This window comes from Neomonachus schauinslandi, chromosome 9 (genome assembly GCF_002201575.2).
Source record: "Neomonachus schauinslandi chromosome 9, ASM220157v2, whole genome shotgun sequence".
NCBI lineage: Eukaryota > Metazoa > Chordata > Mammalia > Carnivora > Phocidae > Neomonachus > Neomonachus schauinslandi.
The window spans coordinates 24,221,299-24,247,764 of record NC_058411.1 but is presented as its reverse complement, the minus strand read 5'-3'; the positions used below and the strand labels follow the sequence as shown (position 1 = coordinate 24,247,764).

Below are 26,466 nucleotides of genomic sequence, written 5' to 3'. Positions count from 1 at the left end.
TAGACACTATACTTTTGTCTTTTTCAAATGAGCTGCATTAAAACTACACTTTCTCAAGACAATACTCAGTTTCAAAATCCTCAAAATGTATAGATATCAAAAAAAAAATACAGATTTTTTTTTTCATTAATGAGGAGAAACAAGAGATCCAGTTTAATCAAGATCTGCCATTTATATGATAGTGTACATCCACAGAACCAACAGAAGTTCTCAGATCCAGTGTCAAATAATGGAATTGAACAAGCACTCTTTTCTTTTCTTTTTTTTTTTTTAAAGATTATTTATTTGAGAGAGAGAGAGAGACAGAAAGAGCAGGAGCAGGGGCAGGGGGAAGGGCAGAGGAAGAGGGAGAAGCAGACTCCCTGCTGGGCAGGGAGCCCAAAGAGGGGCCAAAGGCAGACACTTAACCCACTGGCACCCTGGACAAACTTTCGTAACATCACTTTTATTTAATATGCACTACATACACATGATGCAGGTAAGGAAAGAGTCCATGCATTAAAGACAAGACAGATTGGTACTATTGCCAAACATTGCAGAGTCAATTAGGATGTTGCTCAAAGTTCTTTTATTTATTTTTTTTAAAGATTTTATTTGAGATGGGGGGGGAGGAGCAGCAGAGGGAGAGAGAGAAGCAGGCTCTCCACTGAGCAGGGAGCCCAACGTGGGGCTTGATCCCAGGACCCTAGGATCATGACATGAGCTGAAGGCAGACACTTAACCGACTGAGCCACCCAGGTGCCCCTCAAAGTTCTTTATACTTAATGGTTTCCATTAAATAAGTGCAGAAGCAGAAATGTGTACACATCGCACAGCATCTTCTTCATTTGGTTTCCTGTGCTTTCTTTGCATTCTGTTTTTCTTTTGCCTTTTCTACTAGTGGTATTAACTGCTGGTGTTCTACTAGAGTCTTTAATGATTCCATAATGAAAGGCAGATAATTATGCTTCCTTCTGATATTTTCAAATCTTTTTAGTTTCTGTATTTCTTCTTCAGTAAGCATCTGATTTTTGGTAACCTCTGACTGAATAGCATTTAACATATTATTACCCTGATCTGTATCCATGGGTTCCTCAGCAAGTTGTCTTTGTAACTCTGCTATCGTCTCTTCAGATATCATTTTTCTATCAGATACAATGGCTGTTAAGTTAAATCGAATTTCACCTTCACTGTACTTTTGTACCCTTTTTTCTATGACTGGCCTCACTGTGCTGATCCAGTCATCTTGATGGTGTGCACTGAAACCAATCGGTCCTTCTCTTAATCCATCTAATTCATGCAATCTTGCATTTCCAGGAACATAACTGACAAAGTGAAAATGAAAAGCATCTTCTTCTTTTGCTGATGTCTTTGCACCAAATTCAAACATCTGCTGTCTGGCAAAACTGTTGTGTACATGTCAAATCACATCTGAACTGCTGAGTGCCAAACCTTTCATAGCTGCATCAAAGCTCTGTGAAAATTCTTTAAACTCTGATAATGCCTCTCCTAAATGGACATCTTGATGGGTATAGTTCAATAACACACTTACTATGGCTTGAGTAGCACAATCATTATTAATTACCCGCTTGACAAAAAATATCGTGTCAGGTCTGGCGTCCTGAACTACAGAGCCCGCTGGTTCTTCTGGCTGCCACTTGAAAAGGAAAATTAACCCATCAACTGGCTTTAACTTTTCAAAACTCCGTATTTCTTCTACTTGGGCTCCTTGGCAACCAAATTCTTCAATGAGTTCAGTGAAGACCCTGGGGTTGCTTTTCATGAGGCACACTCCCCGGGCCACACACAGCCCCAGCTGCTACCTCAGGCTCTGCCCACCTCCCACCTCCCCAACCAACTGCCACGGGCCGGGCCGCTGGTCTCAGTGATCACAGCAAATCTGCCGCTGAGTTCATCAGCCCCTTTGTCATCCTGCCTACTCCCCCTGACAGCCTGCTTCAGGATTTCTTAAAGAAATAAAAGTAAACACCTAAAGAAGTTCAGTTTGGGGACTACTAACATTTTTTGAAGGCTTATTTAACTTTAAGATATAAAACTGCTAAAAAAAAAATCTAGTACATAAAAATAAAGAATAAAAATTTCATTTATTTTAGCATATATTTGGTAGAAATACAGGAGATAGAAAAGTAGCATCATAGTCTTCACACCAAAGACAAAAATCTCTCTAGGAAGATGACACAGAAAGGGAAGAACGGCTTATGTGCTCGGCAAGCAGCCATTAAACAAATATATCCTGAGTATCCACCCAGTGTGTGGCAGACATCTAGGCCCTGGATATACTATATGGAATGAAAGAGACAAAACTCCTGCCTGCATGGAGCATACATTCCGATGTGGGAGATGGACAACAAAAAAGGTAAATAGCCCACCTTCTGATGTGTGAGAAATAACCTGGATGAGCCAAACACTATCTCCACGAAGTGCCAAGGCCCAGAAGCAAAAGCACGGGATGCCTGGGTGGCTCCGTTGGGCAGCTGCCTTCGGCTCGGGAGTCTGCTTCTCCTTCTGACCCTCCCTGCTCTTGTACTCTCTCTCTCTTAAATAAATGAATAAAATCTTAAAAAAAAAAAAAAAAAAAAGCAGCAGCAGCAGCAGAAGCACACGTGGCATTTCCTAGGGCAGAGTGAACCAGCAGGGTTGGAACAGAACGTCCACAGGGGGCCAGATCACAAGGGACTCATAGTCTTTACTGTAAGAAAGGATCTGACTCTGACTTTGCTTTGAGAAGCAGGAGAGTCCCCGGGAGAATTCTTAAACAGAAGATTGATAAGATCTCCTATGTTTCCACAGGATCACCCAGAGTGCTGCATTTAAACAGAGGTGAGGACAGAAGTAGAGAGGGCATGGGAGGGGACAGTGGCTCAGACTAAGGTGACAGCAACACGTATGAAAAGTAGATAGGGGATATATTTTGAAGGTAGACAGAAATGTTACAAATCATTAAAGAGCATAGAAGATACAGAATAAATGTTTAATGAATGAATGAATCTTGGATAGGAAGGAGACCTATGTGGACTAGAGTACTCAGGAAAGGCATCCAAGAATCATCACACTGCACGGGAACTCTCTGCATGGAGGTCTCTAATTTTCAGCATTGTTTATCTATCTTAATTCTTCCAGTTCATTTTTTCTTGACTGATCCCTCTATGACTATTAAATCCATGTGAAAATAGAAGTCTAAGTCAAGTCAGTAACAGTGGGAATACAGAATATGTTCAAAGATATTAAGGAGGCACAATCTAAAGGCTCTGGTGATTAAATATATGGAATGGAGAAGCAAAGAAAATATAATAGTGATTTCTTGTTTGGACAACTTCATAAACAGTGATGCCATTATCTGAGGGAACACAAAAGGAAAAGCATGTTTGAGGGGAAACAAATGGAAAAGGCTAAAAACTTTAGAGAAACAAAACTCGATTTGGGAGGACCAAGTATTTTTAAAGTCTAAAGGTTTAGGGGTGCCTGAGTGCCTCAGTCTTTAAGCATCTGCCTTCACCTCAGGTCATGATCCCAGGGTCCTGGGATCGAGCCCCGCAACAGGGAGCCTGCTTCTCCCTCTCCCACTCCCTCTGCTTGTGTTCCCTCTTTCGCTGTGTCTCTGTCAAATAAATAAATAAAATCTTTAAAAAAAAAAAAAAGTCTAAAGGTTTAAAATCAAGTAGGTCAAGACTACTGCTTCTAAACTTGGATTGGCATATTAAAAGTTAATTACTGTTTGGAATGATGAGAAGATTCTGGAAATGGACAGTGGTAATGGTTGCACAACGCTGTAAAATGTACTTGATGCCAGTGAAGTGTAGACCCCAAATTAGTTAAAATGTTAAATTTTATGTTACATATATTTTACCACAGTGTTCACTCACTAGAGGTCAAGTTTTTTTTAATGAGATATAATTCACATTCTATACAGTTCACCCATTTAAAACATGTAATTCAATGTTTTTAGTATATTTGTAGAATTATGCAACCATCATAAACATTAATTTTAGAATATTTTTATTGCCCCTCAAAAGAAAACAGTACACATCAGCAGTCAGTCATTCCCATTTCAACCGAATCTTCCAGCCTATATGTCAGGTGTAAGCAATACTTTTTTTTGTTTTTGAAGGATGTAATATAATTTATCTGAAAGTCACTTTTTTCTATGTAAACAAAAGACTTAAGGGGTAACTTCTGAAAAAAGTCCACACCTCTTCTAACCTTGAGTCTTTCTCCACCATTAGCTTGATGGTAAAATACACAGCTCTACTGTGTAAAAATTCCTGGACAATTTTTCTGCAGTTTAGATGAAAATCATACAAATCAGTAAATACGAGCAATTTGCTTTTTCATTTCCATTTTGTTTTTGTTATTTTCTACCAATGTTTTATGTATTTCTAAGCCTGAAAAACTCCAAAGGAACCACGAGCTCTATGAAAGATGAAGGACAGAAGTAAAAAAAAAAAAAAAATTAGGTTATGGAAAAATTCCTGGGACCTTTTAAGACATGCCTCTGCTCTGTACATCATTAATTTGCTCTTTTTGTAAGTTTCTGTTTCTGTTCTTACACCTTTCATGTGTGGTCTCCTGTCTTCAAAACAAACTGCAAACTCTGAGGGCAAATACAGTTTTCTCTCCAGCACCTCCCCCCAAAACATTCAAGTTGGTCTGAGAAAATGGAAACCCTTTTATGTGCTCAAACTAATTTGGATTCACAGCAGAATTAACTATATCCAATTACACTAAGGCAAATAATAATGAAATATCTCATATACAAAAAGCATTCTGACATCTGAAACTGGATGTCCAGGTTCAAATTCTGGCTCTAACACTTAGTAATTCTGTGACCTTGGGGAAGCAACTTAACCTCTCTGCTGCCTCATTTTATAAAAGTAGGAGAATTATGTCTAATACTTGTTCTAAGAATTTATTTACAAACTTAGAGCAGTGCTCAGTATATAGTAAACACAGTAACATGTTCACTATTATTACTTCCTTCCATTTGTGTATTTTTCCCTTAAAATTATGCCATTTATATCTTCCACAACATTACATGATCTGACCCTGCAGCTTAGCTTTCAAAGATGAAATAAAGGATCCTCTTGCTTTCCCTCACTGTTTCTAGTTCTCCACTTTTTAATCCCTTTTCATACTCTTAACACATAACACAGGCCACAGCTGATATTACCAACATTTAAACACATAACAGATAAAGGTTTACAATTTATAAATACGCCTCATGTATTACATGCTCTACCATACTATCGACTTTCCAAAGCTAGTTTTAGCCAGTGTTCCCAAATCTCTGCCATCACATCACCCATTAATTGCCATCCAGATGAGGCTAACTTCCTATGCAACTGGAGTATTCAAGATGGCAAGCAGATGCCCTTATTTTCTGAAAACCACTCCTCACCATAACAGGGATGGAACCTGGTCTCTACCTGGGCTAAACAGATTGTCTCCCCTAATACGGAACAGGCATACAGAGTTGCTTGTGCTGGCATTTTAAAATCTGAAACCATCAGACAGCTATTTTGAAGTGAGACATCAAAGCAGTAAAAGCAGGTCTGAGAAAGACAGGAAATAACTCTACTGTCTTCCTAAATTTCACTCCTGAGCTGTAGCTTGGTTCTTTGGTGGCATGGACACTTCTGAAGTCAGACTGTCTGGGTTTATGTTCTGGCTCCATCCTCCACTAGCTGTAACGTTGTGGCTAGGTCACTTAACCTCTCTGAGCACAGTTTCCTCATCTGCAAAATGGAATTCATAATGACAATGATTTCACCTACTTTGTAAGGTTGTTTTAAGGATTAAGTGAAGTAATACAGGCAAAGTGCTTAATAAAATGCCTTGTACATAGTGTTTAAAAACTCATTATTTCAATTATTTTATGTTTATATATGTAAGAATTTATTATTTTTATTATTTTACCTGTAACATTATTTTAAGGTCTTATTCTTCTTTCTTCAAATCAGAAAAAAGCCAGGAATAGATGAGTATATATACTTTGTCTTCTAAGGATATACTAAAGATCTTGAGCAAAAAGAGAAAAAGCAAGCCAACTGACTCTTCTAACTCTAAAACCTAATCAGATGCTAAAAAGGACAGAATAAAAATTAATAAAACATAGAAGGGGTTAGGAGGTATTAAGAAATACTAGGAAAATGTTGTTCATTTTGAGAATTCAAAAAACTGAATGTTTTGCCTTAAGAAGTTTTTGAAGATTCTATGTCATTTTTCATGGCTGACACACGATAAGTAGTTAAAAAGTGATTGCTGAGTAATGAAACCTTATTGTGTCTTAAACTAAAAAAAAAAAAAAAGCCAAAACCAGATAGAGGAGGTAGAAGAAGTTCTCTCTGGATGTGTTAAAGATCAGATATCAATTAAAGGAATAATATGCTTTAAAAAGACTAAAAAAGATAAAAATGTGACACAGCTCTTATCTGCTAATAAAATAAATTTAACAACATATTCTCAATTAACTATGCAGATGGGGGAAGAGTGAGGTACAACAACAGTGGTGCTCACATAACCAAGAAAGTCTCCATTTGAATTTGAAATATATATTTTATTTGTTAATTTTTAAAGATTTTTATTTATTTATTTGAGAGAGGGAGAGAGAGTGTGAGCCATGAGGAGTGGAGAGGGGCAGAGGGAGAAGCAGACCCCCCTACTGAGCAGGGAGCCCAACGTGGAGCTCGATCCCAGGACCCTGAGATCATGACCTGAGCCAAAGGCAGACGCTTAATTGACTAAGCCGCCCAGACGCCCCTGAAATATATTTTAGTATCTTAAAAGCAGACTTACCTTATTGCTAACATTTAACTTTGGCATAAGTCTACATACGGCAGTTCCACCAAGAGGGGAAAAGACTAACACATATTTAGGGGAAATGATATACACGTTTAGTTGCAGAGGTGGATTAGGATGACAAATGTGCCATAATCTGTTTGTAAAACCAAAAATATATGAAACATGCAAAATCTAAGAATAAACAAAAATTAAGAAGGTCTGTTTGCAATCACTTTAAACATACAGAAGAACAAACAAGTTCAACCCAAAGCAGCACATTCAGCTATCAAAAGTAACTTTTCCCAAGCAATGCCTTATCATGGCCTCTTTTCATTTCAATTACTGTTTTGAGCTTAGAAGTGCAAGAATTCTAGGTATAGAGACTGTGTGATCTGGACATAACATAACCCCTTTCAGGAGGGATGAGGGATCTGTAAGCAAATGTGTTCCAGCATAATCCTATGGAGATGCACCTTCAGACTTTCAGGCTTCTCCTCTTGAATCTCCTGTAATTATGGCAGGTTTCTGGCAATTCACTGTTTCTTCTACTATCCTCACAATTACTGGTCAATAGTCCCAGGCTGCAGTGACATTTGTGATGCTTTACACAGTATCAAAGGCCTTCACTAACTAATCCTATTTCTTGCTGATCATTACTAGCTGAGTTCTCAACCACTGCCTCGAAGAAACCTCCAGAAGTCATGAAATGTGCATTTGAACACCTGGCATAATTCACTCCTTACTTGTGTGATAGCTCTATCACTTGCACACATTTGCTGGCCATTTCACATAGGTCCAAACTGTTTGACAGAACACAAAACACACAACAGAAAAAGAAGACACCACCAATGCTCAAGTTAAGATAGAGAAAGAGCCTCTTGCCCAAGAGTTATCTGTGTTCTGCCGGGGCACAGAGTAATTCTCACTGGTCTAAAGTTGAGGAGGGCAACTGGCGAGACTCAACCCTCACCAACTCTTGAACTGTGGGGAGGAATTAACAAGGAACAGTAACAGAATGGCTTATTTTAGGGGCGCCTGGGTGGCCTCTGCCTCTCTCTCTCTCTGACTCTCATGAATAAATAAAACATTAAAAAAAAATGGCTTATTTTATTTTGTTTCATTTTTTTAATACTTCAGAGAGAATTAACATTGTAATACATTAGCCTCATATGGGGTGCTACCAGGTGAAGGTATGCACATGAAATGCTGGAACAATATGGAACACTTCACTTACCATATTGACAAGATCCTGACATTCAAGCCAACTTGGATATGATCAATTGTTTAGGCATTGTTAGCGCCCCCATTTACAGAGAATTCACAAGCTGACAGTCCTCTCACAATGTGATTTCCTTCTCTTTTGTTATTCTTTTTTTTTTTTCCAAAGGTTTTATTTATTTATTTGACAGAGAGAGAGAGAGAGCGAGAGCAGGAACACAAGCAGCAGGGGTGGGAGAGGGAGAAGCAGGCTCCCCACCCAGCAGGGAGCCCGATGCCGGGCTCGATCCCAGGACCCTGGGATCATGACCTGAGCTGAAGGCAGACGCTTAACGACTGAGCCACCCAGGCGCCCCTCTTCTGTTATTCTTAAGCACTATTAAACACAGAGGGTAGAGGAGGTATCCTAGCAGGACTCATCTGTTTTTTGTTCTGCCAAAATTATGGAGTACAGTCTAACAACCCTAGAACAAAACTGTCTCCAGTAACTGCTAAAAAGGAAATAAGTATTCTCATTTTCTTCCCTCCCATAACTACCGAACTCTTCTAATCAAGTGGTGTTATTTATATGCTATTGCTAAAAAGGAGTAACAGTAATAATCTGTAGACTATATGCCAAACAACTGACATGGGTTATCCAAGGACATACGATCATAGGGACTATACTTTCTGTGACATATGTATAATATCTGGGTTTTGAAAATAAGCATGTATTAGTTTTATAAACAAAATAAAGAATGAATAGACGAATACATTTAAATTGGTATTAAAAATCCTGCATTTTGGATCCTTAAGACTGATCCCTGAACTTCATATATTCATTCATGTTATTGATAATCTACTTTCTAGCAAATTGCCCAGGGTATAAACATCATTAATGGGACCAACTAAAAATCAACTAACAAATAGAAACTAAAATATAAAGTTAACTAACTTAATATTATAAAAACTGTTTACATTTGAAGAAAACCAGAGTTTAGAACCCAAAGCTGAGTCTTCACTGCCAAGCACAATATGGAGGGGGGGGAAAAACTGACAGGCCTAGAACAGAGTTTATTCACTTATTTACATCTACTGAACCTGGAAAACTTTGCAGGCAATTTTTAATATTCAAAAAAGTGGGCTAATCCACTGAGAATGCAGTGATGGCTAGTTTTATGTGTCAACCTGCCTGAGCCACAGTGACCAGATATTTGGTCAAACATAATTTGGGTGTGCTTTGTGAGGACATTTGGGATGAGATTAACATTTGAATTGGTGGACTGAGTAAAACTGAGTAAAGACTGTGCTCTGGGGAGACCTGGGTGGCGCAGTTAGTTGTCTGACTCTTGGGGTTTCGACTCAGGTTATGATCTAGGGTTGTGAGATCTGAGCCCTGTGACAGGCTCTGCGCTCAGTGGAGTGTCTGCTTAAGACCCTCTCTCCCTCTCCCTCTGCCCCCCTCCCCCGCTCTCTCTAAAATAAATAAATAAATCTTAAAAAAAAGGATTGTCTTCCCTAATGTGGGTGGGCTTCATCCAATCGTTTGAAGGTCTCAAAAGAACAAACGGGCCCTCCCAAACAGGGAGGAATTCCTCCTGCCTGTCATGCTGGCACATCAGGTTTTTTTCTGCCTTCAGACTTGAACTGAAGCATCAGCTCTTCCTGGGTCCCGAGACTAATGGCATTTGGACTAGAATTATATCAGTTCTTTTGGGTCTCCAGCTTGCCAAATGCAGATCTTAAAACTTTTTTTTTTTTTTAAGATTTTATTTATTTATTTGACAGAGAGAGACACAGCGAGGGAGGGAACACAAGCAAGGGGAGTGGGAGAGGGAGAAGCAGGCTTCCCGCGGAGCAGGGAGCCCGATGCGGGGCTCGATCCCAGGACCCTGAGATCATGACCTGAGCCGAAGGCAGACGCTTAACGACTGAGCCACCCAGGCATCCCTGGATCTTGAGACTTGTGAGCCTCCATAACTATGTGAGCCAATTTCCTATAATATCTCTGTTTTCCACTCTCCTTTTTCCTCTCTATAAAAACACCAAATAGGAAAAGTCCAGCAAATTCTTTATGATGATGATTGCAACTCTGATGCCTCAGAAAGCTTAGGATCCTGTCCAAGAAATAGCCATCTATTCTTCTGACCAAGTTATCCCAAGCCCAATGGGACTCAGATGATACTTAATGGAACATTTTCTTGAACAATGGCCACACTTTTACTTAGACATTAAAAATAATCTCTAACTGCTGTTAAAACCAGTCATCTTTAACTATCTTCTTTCTACTTCTCTCCCCAAACGGTTACCATCCCCACCATTAATGTTTGAAGAATAAGCACAGAATTAGAAAGAGTACTAACCCATACAATTACTGTACTTCATTTAGACAGTTTTGGTTATAAAAAAGAGATAAGAACGCCCTCCCCATACCAAACACAGAAGCTGCTAGGTACTTCCTTTACTCTTCATCAATGGCAAAAAATAGCACTCTAGGTCTCCACGGAAGACCCCACCCTGCCATTGATGGGGTGTTGTTTAGGAATCACTGAATGGTACACATTACTCAAGTCACATATAGCAGCAAGTATCTTAGACCGAAAATCTTGTAGCCAATACTCTCTGTACATTCCTCCAAGAACAGGGTATGTTAAAGAATTAAAAACTGAATAAGTGTAGTAAAGGTAAAGATCCATTAATGGAGAAAAGAAAACCAAAATGGAGAAAAGAAAAATTTTTGCTTATCTTATGAATCTTATGAGTACATAAGTACCAAAGTTGATTTCCATGCCAACAGAAATATATTGATAATTAACAAGGTTAAACCACAAAGGAACTTCCACTCCATATTATTTTTATTTTTTCACATTTAGATGATACCTTAGTGTAGAGGATGGCAGAACAGGGATGAATTCTTAACTAAGTCATCCAAGTTTCTTTCCTAAAGAAGCAGCAGTCTCTCCTTCACTCACGTTTCTTAATTATCAACGGTCACCTTCTATGGACAGGTCTAAAGTGGGTGGAGAAGGCGGCAGACAACACTTTCCACTCATCACAGCACTTTCTAGAGCAATAAATTGTACATTTATCACAAGTACCCAATCAGGATGTACTGGGAAGAGTAGGATCTCATAGCTTACTGGAAAGGACAGAGAGGGACAAAAGAATGCCTAAAGACACAAATCAGCCGCCATTAAAGGTCTTCCTTTGTTCTTTAACTTCTACATGAACAGCTGCAGAATTTCAACCTGTAGATTGAAATTAAGATCACTATACCCAAAAATACCTTCAAGTACTAAATAAGACTAGAGAAGGAAGGAAGGGTGGGAGAGAGAGGAGAGCATGGGATGTAAAGAAAAAAACATTAGCAAAGCTATTCCAACACCCCACACTGTGCTGGAATTTGAATTTATGAGTTCAGGTTTTTCACATGATTTCAGAGAAAGAAGGATAAAGTATCTTATCCAGAAATGTTAACCTAAAACAAAAGAAGTATTAGCTAGAAGGCAGGGCAGACTGATTTGAATAACATGTTCCCCTTAAGTAAACTGCACTAGAAAATCTTGGTTTTAAGGTCCTTAAGAGACCCAAGGAATAGGAAAATAAATGTACCTCCGACCCACTCTTTACAAGCTACTTTCGGGCTCCAGTGAACAGTCTTGTAAAAGGGATATTTATAAGGGACTTCTAGAAAGCAAGAGTTCAATAACTGTTTAACACTAAAGCAAAATGAGAAGGAGCTACGTTCACCATCTCCTAGAAGCAGCCCTATTTTGCCAGACTGGCAACAAATAAAGTGCTCAGCTCAGGTAATTGTCAAGCTGATGAACATCAAAGCAGACAGCCTGCCTCTCCCTCCCCTAGGGACACTGTTCCAAAGCTGACTTTGGTGTTTTGTCTCCCTACAAGAATTCGGCCAAGGATCTGACTCTACTCTCCCGTATTACTACTGCTATTTCTCTCATCTGCAACCAGAGCAGCTTTTGCTAAGTGACTCTCTCAAGCACCGTTTATCACCCTCTCCATAGTGACAGCTTAATCCTTTAATTAGTTTCAATGCCAAAAACTAGGATTTCCTGAGGACTGCCACAGGATGTGCACCAAGCAGCAGGGGCCAAGGCTTAAAGTTGTTCAAGAGTTTCAAAGAATGGTTGCTAACGCACAGCCAGGAACAGAGAGCCCTAAACAAAAGGAAGAAAGGAGGGGAAGTGCCTTCGAAAAATTAAGGAAATGAGTTTTATTTGAAAGCGAGAGAGAGAGAGAGAGAGAGAGAGAGAGAGAGAGAGAGCATGATCAGGAGGGAGGGGCAGAGGGAGAGAAAAGCAGACTCCCAGGACTCTGGGATCATGACCTAAGCAGATGCTTAACCCACTGAACCACCCAGGCACCCCAAGGAACTGAGTTTTAGAGAGTGCCAGCTCACTATCAGGACAGAAAGTCTTCATTTGTCCAAAGATCATCCTACTGTCGGGCGCCTGGGTGGCTCAGATGGTTAAGCGTCTGCCTTCGGCTCGGGTCGTGATCCCGGGGTCCTGGGATCGAGTCCCACATCGGGCTCCCCGCTCAGCGGGGAGCCTGCTTCTCCCTCTGACCCTCTCCCCTCTTATGCTGTTTCTCTCTCGCTCGCTCTCTAAAAAATAAATAAAATCTTTAAAAAAAAAAAAAAAAAAAGATCATCCTACTGTCCTTTGGGGCTGGAACACATAACAAGCTACTTTTAAGTCCAAACTCCAGGGATGAGGAAATCTGTGTACCTCGCTCAAGCACCCACCACCTTCAGATGAGGGAGGAGGATCAGCAAATAAGGCAATTGCTGGTAAAGGCAAGGCTTGGAATTAACCTAGGAGTTGCAGAGGTGGAAGACAAGGACATAATAAGTTTCACAAACTAATCAGTATTGAACTTTTTAAAGTTTATAGTGGGCAAGGCCATCTGTAGGTTATGCACTAAAAAATTTGATTCTGAATTAATAGGCCATTAAAAAAAAAGTGAAACAAAAATAAATGCAACCAGACTTAAAGAGCCAACCATGGGTCTCTGAATTCTTAGTTCTCTTTCTCCCCTCTTAGTTGGTTTCTGAGTTCTCCACCCATGCCTCTGACTCATTCAGCAAGGATCATCAGCTCTCTAGAAGAAAGCATAAAGGGATCCAGATTTCCAAAAATGATGAAAACTGGCAACCCAGCTTTACCACTAAGCTCCTGTTCCACAAGCCAACATGTCCCTTATTTTTCTTTCAAAAGAAAGAGACCATATGTCTGGCTTTCCAGTTTCCTTTCCTTCCCAAGTTACTACCTCTCAGTAGAGCAGCTCTTGGTTCTCTTTGGTGTAAACAAGCCCAAACAAAGAAACAAACAAATAGCCCTTAAGTCCCTTAAAAATTAGTTTGCATTTTAAACTGAGGTTTTCTTCAAAATGCACATTCTAGGACCTGGTCCACCAAGACTTGGTGGTCTGGTAGAGTGGACTAGAATCCTCATTTCTAACAAGCTCTACAACAGTGGTGCTCAACCCTGGCTACACATTAAGATCTGGGGTGCTTTTAAGTAACACCCTGCAGGGGCCTCACCCCCCAGAAACTCAAACGGTCTGCAAGGGGCCCTGACATCAGCAATATGACTAATTTTGAAGCTTTCCTCTGTGAAAGCAAGGTTAGGGACCACCACACGAACAGTTCCTCTGATGCAACACGGCCCATGGACAAAGTGTGAGAACAGAGGCTCACAAGAGTACACCTGAATGAGGTCTTTCTGAACCTTGCTCCACCACCAAAGCAGATGGCAGGCAGAGTAAAATATTTAGATAATTAGAAAAACCATAAGTGACTTTTTTTTTTTTTAATCAATTCCTCTTCAGAAAGCTCTTCAGAAGGGTATCTGGTTCTTAATTGAGAACAGAGTCCATCTATCTTCTCACTTGTTTATACATATTAAGTATTCTGTAGCAGTAAATCGCAAAGTTGATGAAAAACTAGGGTCAAGTCTCCTAGACAAGGTCCTCCGAAATAATTCTGGGGAAAAAAACACTTCTAACCATGTAAAGGTTTAGAAAGTTATTCTTCTTCAAACAAAACAGAGCCTGGATTATAAGGTTCACAAATTACAAGTCATAAGAAGAATAGGTTGAAGTAATAATGGTCATAAGTCTCAGCTAAACAGTAACTGAATAAATCCAATTGTGGGGGAAAAATCTTTAAAATAAATTTGATTATGAAATAAAACTAAGGTAACTCACCCACTTCAATCTTAAAAAACAAACAACTCTGACTCACAGTACTTTAAGAATTAGTTTCCTTATATCATCTTACTAAATCTCCAAAATGAGGGACATCTAGTCAGGGCTCCTTTCCTGTCCTAGGGGAACAACCTCAAACTCCTTATTTATGTTTTGTATTAAGAACAATATTCTACTAAATGAACAAGTCTACATTTGTTCAAAGATTAGCTCCCAGGGCTGCTGCCTGTGGGCATCTTACTTAATAGCTAGCTTCAAACAAACTCTGAAACAAGACACAAAAGGAGAGACCACTCTTGTGGTGAGAAACTTTTATTAGCATTTGGATTTGGAAGACAGAAAGAAACTGGAAGTGGAAAAAGAAACATACCCGAGCAACAGAAAGCTCTTGAGTATTCTGAACAAATTTCTGAAGCAGAGAGGGAGGCTAAGAGGGTTACTGATCCACAGAGAGGAAACAGATAGGTAAATGCCCCCAAAGGGCTTTCATTTGTATAGCTGATTACTCAGAACTATATTTAGCTGTGTTTTGGAAAATTAACAGACCAGAAATCAGAAAATTAGAAAGAGGTTAAAAGGTCTGTTTTAATAAAATGTTAAATACCCTTACTGCAACTTTAGAAGAGGCTGGAGTTCAAGAAAGCCACGTTCTTTCTATTCAGAGACAAGATACTGAGAAAACTGGTACCATTTGTGGGCGCAAATTTCTCCACCAATAAAGTGGTCGTATTGCTTGCTGACTTTAGAAAGCTTAAGCCATTGGTTTAAAAGCCCTTTGGGCTAGATAATAATGAAGCTAACTTACAAAAGGAAAATCCTTCTTTTCCTTTGACAGCTGGTAATTTACTAGAGTGATAAGCTTCTATAGAAAAAATCTGCTTAGGGGCGCCTGGGTGGCTCAGTCGGTTAAGCGTCTGCCTTCGGCTCAGGTCATGGTCCCAGGGTCCTGGGATCGAGCCCCGCATCAGGCTCCCTGCTCGGCGGGGAGCCTGCTTCTCCCTCTCCCTCTGCTGCTCCCCCTGCTTGTGCTCTCTCTCTGTCAAATAAATAAATAAAATATTTAAAAAAAAAAAAAGAAAAAGAAAAAATCTGCTTAGAAAGATTGATAAGGAACGTAAGACTAATAAGATCTGAGTTGGCTTCAAATAATTAACTGGTTTTAAGGAAGTTTAAGATTTTGGTGGTGGGCGCGGGGTGGTGGTGGTAAGGAAGGAGCTTTTTGGAGAGGAGACAGAAGGAGGAACCGGAGAAAAAGGGAAGCTGAACAAAGGAAGAATTTGCCTGTGTCTCTGAGACCAGCCATTCTCTGGAATCCTATCCTTACCACTAGACTGGATATTTTTTCAAAGGCAGAGATCATGTATTGTTCAACCCTGCACTGCTCAACTGCAAACCCACCACAGGATACAGAGTAGATGCTTGATAAATGTTTTATAAATGTGGAATCCAATATTTTTTTTAACGGCATCCTAGGCAGTCAGTTATAAAGAAAGGAGGTAATCTAGTCTGACTCTCAGGGTCAGATACATTGCTAAGTATCTGTAAGTAAGAAGAAAACTGTGTTTATGAGAATTTGATTTTTATTTACATGAATTTCTAATAGTGAAATAAACAAATTAGGTAAAAGCAGATAAATAATGATAAAGAAGAAAGTGGAACCAAAACAGTCCGGGGCTCAGAAAGCACAGGACTTGGAGGGGGATGTCCAGGCTCAGCCAGTCCACCAAACAACAAGGGGATGTAAAAGCCATCAGCCTCCTGCAGAGAAGCAGGAAATTCTCCCTATGCCCGCTCCCCATCCAAGATTGTTTTCTTTAACAGTTCTGCCTCCTTAGCAGAACTCCTTTTTTTTTTTTTTTAAAGTTTCTCAGTTCTCCTAAATCAATTTTTGACAGTCCCTGGGATTCTCAAGATGATCATTTAACACCTCATTAACAAGTCTATTATAGGAATTAATTCAAATGAGCCAAAACTAATTTTAATTAAACCTCAATCTGCCCAAGGTATTCCTTTTTTCTCCTACACCAGTAGCCGCTGAAATAGGCCCAGTTCTTTCAAAATTAAGAAGTACAAAAAGTGCAGTTTTCTGGAAAATTACCTGTCATTTTTAAAAAAGATTTTATGTATTTATTTGAGAGAGAGAGCCCGTGTGCACTGGAGCAGGAAGGAGGGGCAGAGGGAGGGAGAAGCAGACTCCCTGCTGAGCAGGGAGCCTGAGGACACAGGGCTCCTCCATCCCAGGACCCTGGGATCAAGACCTGAGCCAAAGGCAGATGCTTAACCAACTGAGCCACCCAGGCGCCCCACTTGTCATCATTTTTAAATTTACCTAGTAAAATGTACCTATTTATTTTGTTCCATGATTTGGCCATTTGGTTTAACATTCATCTACTCAAGCAACATTCATCTACTCAAGCAACCATTTTCTAATAGTTATGGATCATGTGTGCATCCATTCATTCATTCATTCATTCAGCAAATTTATCAAAAGGCTACTGGATGTCAGACACTAAGCTGGGTGCTGTGCATGTTCTTAATTACATCTCTGGCCAGAAATAAAATACAGCCACGCACAGCTCTGGAAAATGGAAAAGCACAATTTTAGTTTCTTTGCTCAGACATGTTTTGCCTTGACTCATAAATAGATCTTACAGCTAAGTTTCCATTACTGGATGGATGTGTGTGTGTGTGTGTGTGTGTTTATGAAGTAAAAGCTAGAATTTCAAATGTCTAATGGAATTTGTCAGAATTTCCTTGGTGTCAGTTTTCTACTCACCAGCCTGTCCTCACTCCTATGTCCACCAAGCAGGCTGGCAGCACACCTCCCACCCACCAGTCCCTCCCTTCGGTTCTGAGGTAAGATGCCTCCCAATGTCTACTCACCAACCTAGTGGCATGTCCCTCTCTTCTTTGGGAAAAGGATAACGACTGGAGGGAGAATGCAGGAAAGGTGTGAGGAAGAAAAAGGAGTGCTTACAAAGTAGGGTAGGGGATGGATCTCAACTTCCCTTGCATGCTGTAGCTTTCCTGAAGGCTCTACATTCTGATCACCGCAGAGCAACCCATCTTCTCACCAAAAAAAATGAGAACATTGCTTAACAATCAATCATGTAATATTTGTGTGTATGTTTAAGCCTTACTTTCAACCATATTTTAAGCAAGATTTATTTCCAAAGAAGTTATTCATGTAGTGTGGAATCTGATAACAAAAAAAGTCTAACTCATAAAAGTAACACATTCATACGGTAAAATAAAATTCTAGCAGTACAGAATATTAAATACAAAGTACAGAAGTCCCCCCTCCCCGCCTTGGCCAGCCACCTCCATTCCCATCCCAGGAAGCAGTGCCAGGTTCTCCTTCCCGCATTTTTGACAGCTAGCACTACAGTGCTGAATCCACTTACCCCTCTGCTTCTCCTTCCAAAAACCCTATGTGGTAGTGTGGTGAGACAGCTGTGCTCCTGCTACTTTCCATGTTTCTTTGACTAATCACCACCAAGTTTTGTCATATTACCATTTTTAATTCTAGTAGCCAGTCACCTTCATAAACCTAAAGACAATTCCTTAACGTAAAAACGTGCTGATTTATAAACAAGATAGTATCTATTAACTCTTCACCAAGTACATAACAGAAACTGATACACTTCCATGTCCCTCACCTTCCTATATCCCCTTTCTACACCTCCTGTCTGCTACTGTTTACATTGTCAAGGTTTTTGTTCTTTATATCTGGTTTATAATCACTGCTCAAGTTTCCATGCTTTACCTGTAACTGACCCTACGAACTAGAAACTAACTGAAAGCAATAATACTATGATTATTTTACCCCACTTGTATTAAACAAAAGAAAATCTTCCAAGTGTCAAAGCTAAGTGATTTCTCCTCTTTTTTTTTTTGAAGATTTTATTTATTTATTTATTTGACAGAGAGAGACACAGGGAGAGAAGGAACACAAGCAGGGGGAGTGGGAGAGGGAGAAGCAGGCTTCCTGCGGAGCAGGGAGCCCCATGTGGGGGCTCGATCCCAGGACACTGGGATCATGACCTGAGCTGAAGGCAGATGCCTAATGACTGAGCCACGCAGGAGCCCCTGATTTCTCTTTTTTTAACCCCTAACAATTCAAGTCACATTTTAGTTTTGATTTCATCTTAAATGAGGATGAGTTGTTCACCCATTTCATAGCTCATCGTATTATCATTACAAAACAACTATTTCAGATCCACTAATTCTGGCTTGGAAGGGAAAAAAGAGAAAAATCATACTAAGTCCAGAACTGGAGAGAGAACAGTAGCCCCTGTGAAAACATACAGTGCCATAAATCCTACATTCTGACACAGGTAGTATCTTTGCTTAGAATAGAATAGATACTGGGGAGCCTGGGTGGCTCAGTCGTTAAGCGTCTGCCTTCGGCTCAGGTCATGATCCCAGGGTCCTAGGATCGAGCCCCACATCGGGCTCCCTGCTCTGCGGGAAGCCTGCTTCTCCCTCTTCCGCTCTCCCTGCTTGTGTTCCCTCTCTTGCTGTATCTCTCTCTGTCAAATAAATAAATAAAATCTTTAAAAAAAAAAAAAAAAGAATAGAATAGATATTAGTGGACAACCTTAAAATCCAACTGGAGTACTTAATGATAAGCAAATATTTATATTTTAATTCAAGACTAATCTGTTTTACAGTTACCTATAAATCCTATTTATAAGAAACTAAGTTTAGCTTCTCTATCCTAATCTGATTTATAATGTTCCTCCAATGATTCTTAGGCTCCATTTCTTTTTTACTGATGAGATACACCTGCCAGTTAGAATGGAACAAATGCTTCCTGGGCTTGGAAGGTGAGCTTACAAATGGTTGCTGCTGGTTACAAGAGGACCTGGCTAGGGAGAGCAAAGGCCAAACCACCTGTATCATCGAAGTATGAAGATTTATCCCACTAAGAGAAAATCAGTAACAGCATCAAAGATACATTTATATTTTTTAAACTAAATTATTAATCTTAAATCTAACATATTTTTTTCCCCCAAGTCCTATTATTCTAAGAACATTGATCAGTATACATGAGGCTTCCATTCAAGAATGATCCTGTATAAGTGAATGAGGGATCTTATCCTCTTAGGTGTATAAATTTCTTAAGTCCTCAGCATTTAAGAACACAAAGAATATAATAAGAGACTAAATCATAGATCATTAACTCTTACAATGCCTCTCTTCAAGGCACCAAAGTATTACTCATTTAACCATCTACCAAGCATTTACTGCATGCCTACTATGTGCCAAACATGGTTTTAAACAGAAGCAATAAAGTGAACACGACGGCCAAATCTCCATGTTTTCATGGAGTTTATAATCCACTTTGGGAAGATAGATAACAATTTTGTGAATAATCAAGTCAAACAAACTACTGACTCTAAGTTCCTGATACAGGCACTATTTAAGATGCAAAGGAGGAGCAGGACAAGGGTCCTAACAGGGGAGCTGACACTGACATGCAAAAACCACATAAAGGGTTAGTGAGGCTTTCACACATTATACTGTGATATCCCTAAGCTACTGGTTGATGATCTGTGTCACCTGGCCAACAAGCTTTCGGAGTTACTGCCCAATAATACTGCCTATTAAACTGAAAGTTCATTTTTGGGAAAGTCTCCCTCTTTCTAGAACAGTATTATTCTAGTACTTTATTCCATTTCATCTCTGTATTACCAAACATGTTTGCTAAAGGTACAAAATAAAGTGTGGATACTAATAAGATAACACAGGATCAGGGGTGCCCAGGTGGCGCAGTCGTTTAACTGTCCAACTCTTTTTTTTTTTTAGCATCCAACTCTTGATTTCATCTGAGGTCATGATCTCGGGCTCCTGAGATAGAGCCCTGAGTTGGGCTCAGTGCTCAGCATGGAGTCTGCTTGGATTCTCTCTCCTTCCCCCCACCCCCTGCCACCCCCCACATGTGCTCTCTCTTTTCCAAAAATAAGTAAATGAATTTTAAAGAAAAAATTTAACATGGGACTCAAACTTCAAGACAAAACCAAAAATTATTAGACATACTGAATGAGGCAATAATAAACTTTATATGCTCGTTGGAATTGTGCTGTAGCTACACAATCAGTTATGAAGAAAAGGATCAAAATCAAGTAACAAAATACTTGAAACAGTCAAAATTATAATGAAAAGGTAAGGCTTAGAGATTTCATTATATGTTCGGTATTTTAGGACTGGACACAAACTGTAACATGTAGCAGTTAAGTCTACTGATTGACTTGCATACACACTTTAAACAAAACATTGTGTTCAAACATTAAACACTGGCTCTGTGAGACAAGATTATAAATTTGTGATATTATAAAGTTGTGAAATAGGGCTTTTGGGAGAAAAAGGGTATTAGCACAAAAGACACAGCCTTTCAGCTCCCCCCATTTCCAATCCACAGCACTATGGAAATTCAATGAGAGACAGAAATATTGTTGCAGCTCAGATGTAAACCTGACTCCTTCCAGGCAAATTTCTTCAAAATATAGAAACTGAAGAACAGGGGCGCCTGGGTGGCTCAGGTGTTAAGCATCTGCCTTCAGCTCAGGTCATGATCCCAGGGTCCTGGGATCGAGCCCCGCATCGGGCTCCCTGCTCCGCGGGAAGCCTGCTTCTCCCTCTCCCACTCCCCCTGCTTGTGTTCCCTCTCTCACTATATCTCTCTCTGTCAAATAAATAAATAAAATCTTAAACAAACAAACTACAATGAGATTGTATTTCACAAAGATTATGTTTGCAGAAATTAAAGGGATCGACAAAATCTAAAAAGGGATGGAAATGGATAAACTATAACTTTCATACTAGAATGGGAGACTAAACTGCTAAGGACTCTTGAAAGAATCTGGCAACTTCTATCACTGTTAAGATGAAGAATCTCAGCCACCGGAAAGGGGCAAAATTATCTCAGCAAATGAGACCCATGTAAGGATTGTCACTGTGGTACTATGTAACAACAGTTAAAAAGACCTAACAATCTAAATGTCCATCAATAGAGTAATGAACACAGAAGCTGTGGTAATACTTGGTGGAATATTACATAACACTGAAAATGAATAAGAACCTCCTACACTCAACAGGGATAATGCAAACAAATAATATTAAGCAAATAAAATAAGTTGTGGAAAAACTTCCCCAATATGACCAATCTATGTAACATTTAAAACACAGGGGTGCCTGGGTGGCTCAGATGGTTAAGTGTTTGTCTTCAGCTTGGGTCACAATCTCCAGGTCTCGGGATTGAGCTCCATATCGGGCTCCCTGCTCAGCGGGGAGCCTGCTTCTCCCTCTCCCTCTGCCTCTTCTCCTTCTTGTGCTCTGTCTCTCAAACAAATAAATAAAATCTTAAAAAAAAAACATTTAAAAACACAAAACAACAGGAGCATCTGGGTGGCTCAGTCAGTTAAGTGTCTGACTCTGGCCCAGGTCATGATCTCAGGGTCCTGTGGGGGGGGCTCCCTGCTCAGCACGGAATCTGCTTCTCCCTCTCCCTCTGCTCCTTCCCCTGCTCATGCTCTGGCGTGCACGCTCACTCTTTCTCTCTCAAATAAGCAAAATCTTTTGGGGAAAAAAATCACACACACAAAACAACATAGACAGTCCTTGTTACTGGAATCCAGGCTGTTCCTAAAAGTGTGTTACAGTGTGAATTTTCAGGTAGCAGAGTCTGTATTACATCATTCAAAAACAGGAAAAATCACATGTTCCTGGCTCATCCAAAACTCCAAACAATTTTTTTCCCAAGCTATGAAATACTCTTAAATATCTACATAATAACCTATCAAAAATTCCTATAAAATAGAAAGCATCGGGGCACCTGGGTGGCTCAGTCGTTAAGAGTCTGCCTTAGCTCGGGTCATGATCCCAGGGTCCTGGGATCGAGCCCCGCATCGGGCTCCCTGCTCGGCGGGAAGCCTGCTTCTCTCTCTCCCACTCACCCTGCTTGTGTTCCCTCTCTCGCTGAATCTGTCAAATAAATAAAATCTTTAAAAAAAAAAAATAGAGGGCGCCTGGGTGGCTCAGTTGGTTAAGCGACTGCCTTCGGCTCAGGTCATGATCCTGGAGTCCCTGGATCGAGTCCCGCATCGGGCTCCCTGCTCGGCAGGGAGCCTACTTCTGCCTCTGACCCTCCCCCTTCTCATGTGCGCTCTCTCTCTCTCTCTCTCATTCTGTCTCAAATAAATAAATAAAATCTTTAAAAAAAAAAAAATAGAAAGCATCTAAAATACCAATGACCTATTTTAACCCCGAGATAACTGACTCAGTGTAAGACTCAGTGATGAGGCACAATATGGAGTCCATTATATTCCCAGGTAGGCATTCCCTTGTCTCAATGAGCTTTAGCATTCCCACATGTTCCGCAAATGCAGGGAAATCTGTGGTCCTCCTTTGCTCATCTACTTTCTTCATAGGTTTTTCTGCATGTCACAGGACATTTTCATTAGTAATGTGGGGAAGATGACAGAAATATTGTACAACACATTTAACAACTCAAAGTGAACAGGAGACCAGGTCCTATCAGGAAAAGAGCAGAAGTACCACTGAAATACACTCCACAGCCTCTTCCCCAGACTCATGCCCAACCGAAAACATCTTTACTGGTGTGCTCATGACAATTTATTATAGTGGGTTTTGATTCAGTTAAATGTCATAAGCATTTCTGCAAGTCGTCACGGCAAAGAGTAAGCCTTCAAACAGTGGGGGTACTGACACTATATGGATACGGTCATAGTAAGTGCACAGAAGCACAGAAAGAAACAATTTCAGAATAGTGATTATCTCTGGGGAAGGGGTGAGAGAAACAGAATCAAGAAGGGACCCTAAAGGGAGTTTTAGCTACCTTTTTCTTTTTAAAAAGTGAGATAAATGGGGTGAGATATTATCATTAAAATATGGGATCATGGGTACATTATTTTCTGTACCTTTTCATAAAATATGAAGGACCAATAACATTCTTAACCTGTCTGATGCACGCCAGAAGCCTGCCAGCATTAAGCAGCCCACGGATTCAAAGGAATCTGAATTCAATACCAAACAAGACTCTGAATTTGATTTTAGGGCAAGAGAACCAGTGTGTGTCTTTCTGTGGCACCCTAACACCCTTCACTAGTCTGCCTCCCATCAGAACTGCCATCCTTCGAACCTCTACCTTTCCCCACTCAATCATTCACAATCCCTCTATCTCTACTACGATGCTCAGGCCATAGTGGCCTCCATCTGCAGGTCTTTTTATCCCTGGATTTTCAGGGCCAAGTCCTCACCTTCTTCAAATTCTTGCTAAAAGTCTTACCTTTTCAATGACTGCCTTATTTGAAATTGCAAACTGGGTCCCCAGAACCCCTGGTCACCCATCTTCCCTACTTCCCTTTTTGCCAGGGTACTTATCATTTTCTAGCACACTGTATAATTTACTTCCTACACTAGAAACCCCATTATGCAAAAACTTTGGGGTGTTTCATTCTTGATGAATCACAAGTGTCTAGCAATAGCACCTAGCACACAGAGGGCAAATACTTGGTAAAGTGATTAATATAACAATTTTCCTGTTACAGTACTCTCTGGGACTAATAGAACAAGCCACTATCCTCTGTATCTCCAATACTCCACAAGTATATACTCCTCTCAAATCATCTGCTTGTATGCCCATTTCCTGTGGATTCTGATTCAGAGTCTAACACAGAGTGAGATACTCAATGTTTGTGGAAGGAATGAAATTCAAGGTCTTGAACATAAAATATTAAGTTTCACTCAGGGCAGACCACTTCTACTATAAACTCACACTCAGGTAAATTAATTGCAGATACCTCTTTTTTTAAAAAGATTTTTATTTATTTATTTGACAGAGAGAGACACAGCGAGAGAGGGAACACAAGCAGGGGGAGCGGGAGAGGGAGAAGCAGGCTTCCCGCTGAGCAGGGAGCCCAATGCGGGGCTTGATCCCAGGACCCCAGGATCATGACCTGAGCCGAAGGCAGACGCTTAACCCACTGAGCCACCCAGGCGCCCCGCAGATACCTCTTTTTAAAGGTCACCTTAAGGCACAAAGGGCTGCTACTTGATTCACACTTTCTTTCTACTACAAGGACAATAAAAAGATGCATTTAATGATGCCATAAAAATAAGCATTACCTTACACACTCAAATCTAAAAGAAATCAGGTCAAATTTAATTAAGATCAGGTAGCTAGATTTAAGAAAGACGGTACTTCTACTTTTGGTTACATTTTTATTATCCTCTATTTTGGCAGAGAAGCAATGTAGCCAAAAGTTTGCCTATACTAATTAAAAGTTTTAGAGAGCAATTTTTAAAATATATAAAAGCTGGTGGTGGCAAATCGTAAAAATGGCCACAAATTCTTGGACCCACTTTCCATTTGATGTGGAATCTGATTTCCCATGCTCTGCAATCTGGACTGGCCTTAGTGACCTGCTTGTTAACAACAAATCAGCAAAGGTCATGGGGTTTCAGCAGGTTATTTGGGAACACTTGCTCTGAAGCATCCCCTCTGGATTCCCATGCTATGAGGAGCCCATGACTCATAGGAAAGACATGTGAAGGTGCTCTGGTCAACAGCCTCAGTTCAGCCCAGTGTTCAAGTCACTTCAGCCCAAGTGACATGGGAGGGAAGAAGCTTCCAGATGATCCCAGCCCCTAGCCATCTAAGTCCTCCCGGAGGCTTGGGTCTTCCAAGCTCAAGCCCTGGATATTATGGAGCAAAGACAAGCCATCCCTGCTGTGCCCTGACCGAATTCCTGACCTGCAGAATCTGTGAGCATAATAAGATGGCTGTTGTTTCACACCACTAAGCTGGGGGCGGGGGGGGGGGGGGCCCGTCAGAGAGGCAATAAATAAACTGGAAAATGAGTGCTAACCCAAAGCCTGTAACTAATTACCACATTTCATTTTCTCACCACCAGCAGAGCCTAGATTTCATTACTTAGTACAGATAAGTCATATATGCAGAGGTCACATATCACACAGATCCACGTTCTAGGACAGGGCAAAGAAATTATCCAAAATTAACTCTGATAGCTATTAGCCATTCAATTTAGTCACCTTTCTGTACCCTGAATCAATAAGGTTGATGCACCTATGTGAAGTAACTAGATAATTGCTAGCTATATAAACATATATCTCAGATCAAAACACACTACTTCTACTAACACCATGAGGAAGGACAGAAGATAACGTAGCTACTGTTAAGAGGCGGTTACTCCCAAGGCTCCATGCTGTGTTCACAACATGAATGAAATATTTTCTTTCCCAAGGAATCAATTCATGAAACTGAAAATGATCAACACTTTGAAAATCTATTTCCAAAAATCTCTCGCTAGAGATAAGAATATACCACAGATGAGAAAAAAATTAAGGAAAAATTCTGATTTAAGAAAACAGGTTTGCATCCATCAAAATCAGATTACTTTCTTCTTGTTTTCCAATACAAATCAAAACAATCTTACCATAAAATTTATATAAATGAAGAGTGGAGAGCTCAAGGCTGATAGTGTAAAATCTTTTACAAGAATAAAACTCATTTTAGAAGCATTTAAAAAGCAAGTAAAATTAATGTATGTCTCATACAATGGAAATACTTTTAGAAGTAAAAAAACAAAACAAAACAAAAATCCCAATTGTTCTAACTTTTCTGCAATCAACACTGCCCTCTAGTGATGCAGAATAAAAGTAAAATAAAAAAGCAAGTACCACATTTTATTTATTGTTCATTTCAGTGTGTTTATGTCAGAGCATCTAGTTCGGACTACAAATTCCACCAAAGACAGAATAAACAAATTCCGGATGACTTTTATTACCTATTGTTAAATTAGAAACTCTTTAAAAAGGCATTAAATCAAGGACATTAATACATGCAAAGAGCAGCTTTTAAATACAATAGGAATGAAACATCGCTACACAGTGAGTTACATCTTCATACAAAATTCAGGAAAGACCCTGCAACTTAGACCCTAAGACCTTAAGACCCTGCAAAATTCATACAATTCAGGAAAGACCCTGCGGCTTATCACTGAAGACTTATGAAAATAGGTAGAACAGTAAGATTAAATAAAGCTTCACCATCTATAAACAAGAAAATTCAACAGGAAGCAAGCCAGGCTAGTTCTCATGGCAGATGTTTATCAAACACACTGAAAAATGTCCGTAGCAACCAAGGCCTCACACACCTGACAGTTCTGCCCAGTAGTATACCCGACTCCTCATTTTAGGAAAAAAGTTCGAGGA

At 40.0% G+C, this 26,466-nt stretch overlaps 2 protein-coding genes across 3 annotated transcripts in view; both read right to left on the bottom strand.

The window, feature by feature from the left end:
- SPTLC2 (serine palmitoyltransferase long chain base subunit 2) overlaps window positions 1–26,466 on the bottom strand; it is a 101,359-nt gene that overhangs the window by 22,836 nt on the left and 52,057 nt on the right. The window lies entirely within an intron of this gene.
- Window positions 787–26,445, bottom strand: LOC110571705 (ubiquitin carboxyl-terminal hydrolase isozyme L5-like). Its single transcript, XM_044918012.1, is given in 2 exon segments — window positions 787–1,770; window positions 26,409–26,445. Coding segments are annotated over 2 exon segments (984 nt in total). The 3' UTR covers window positions 787–823.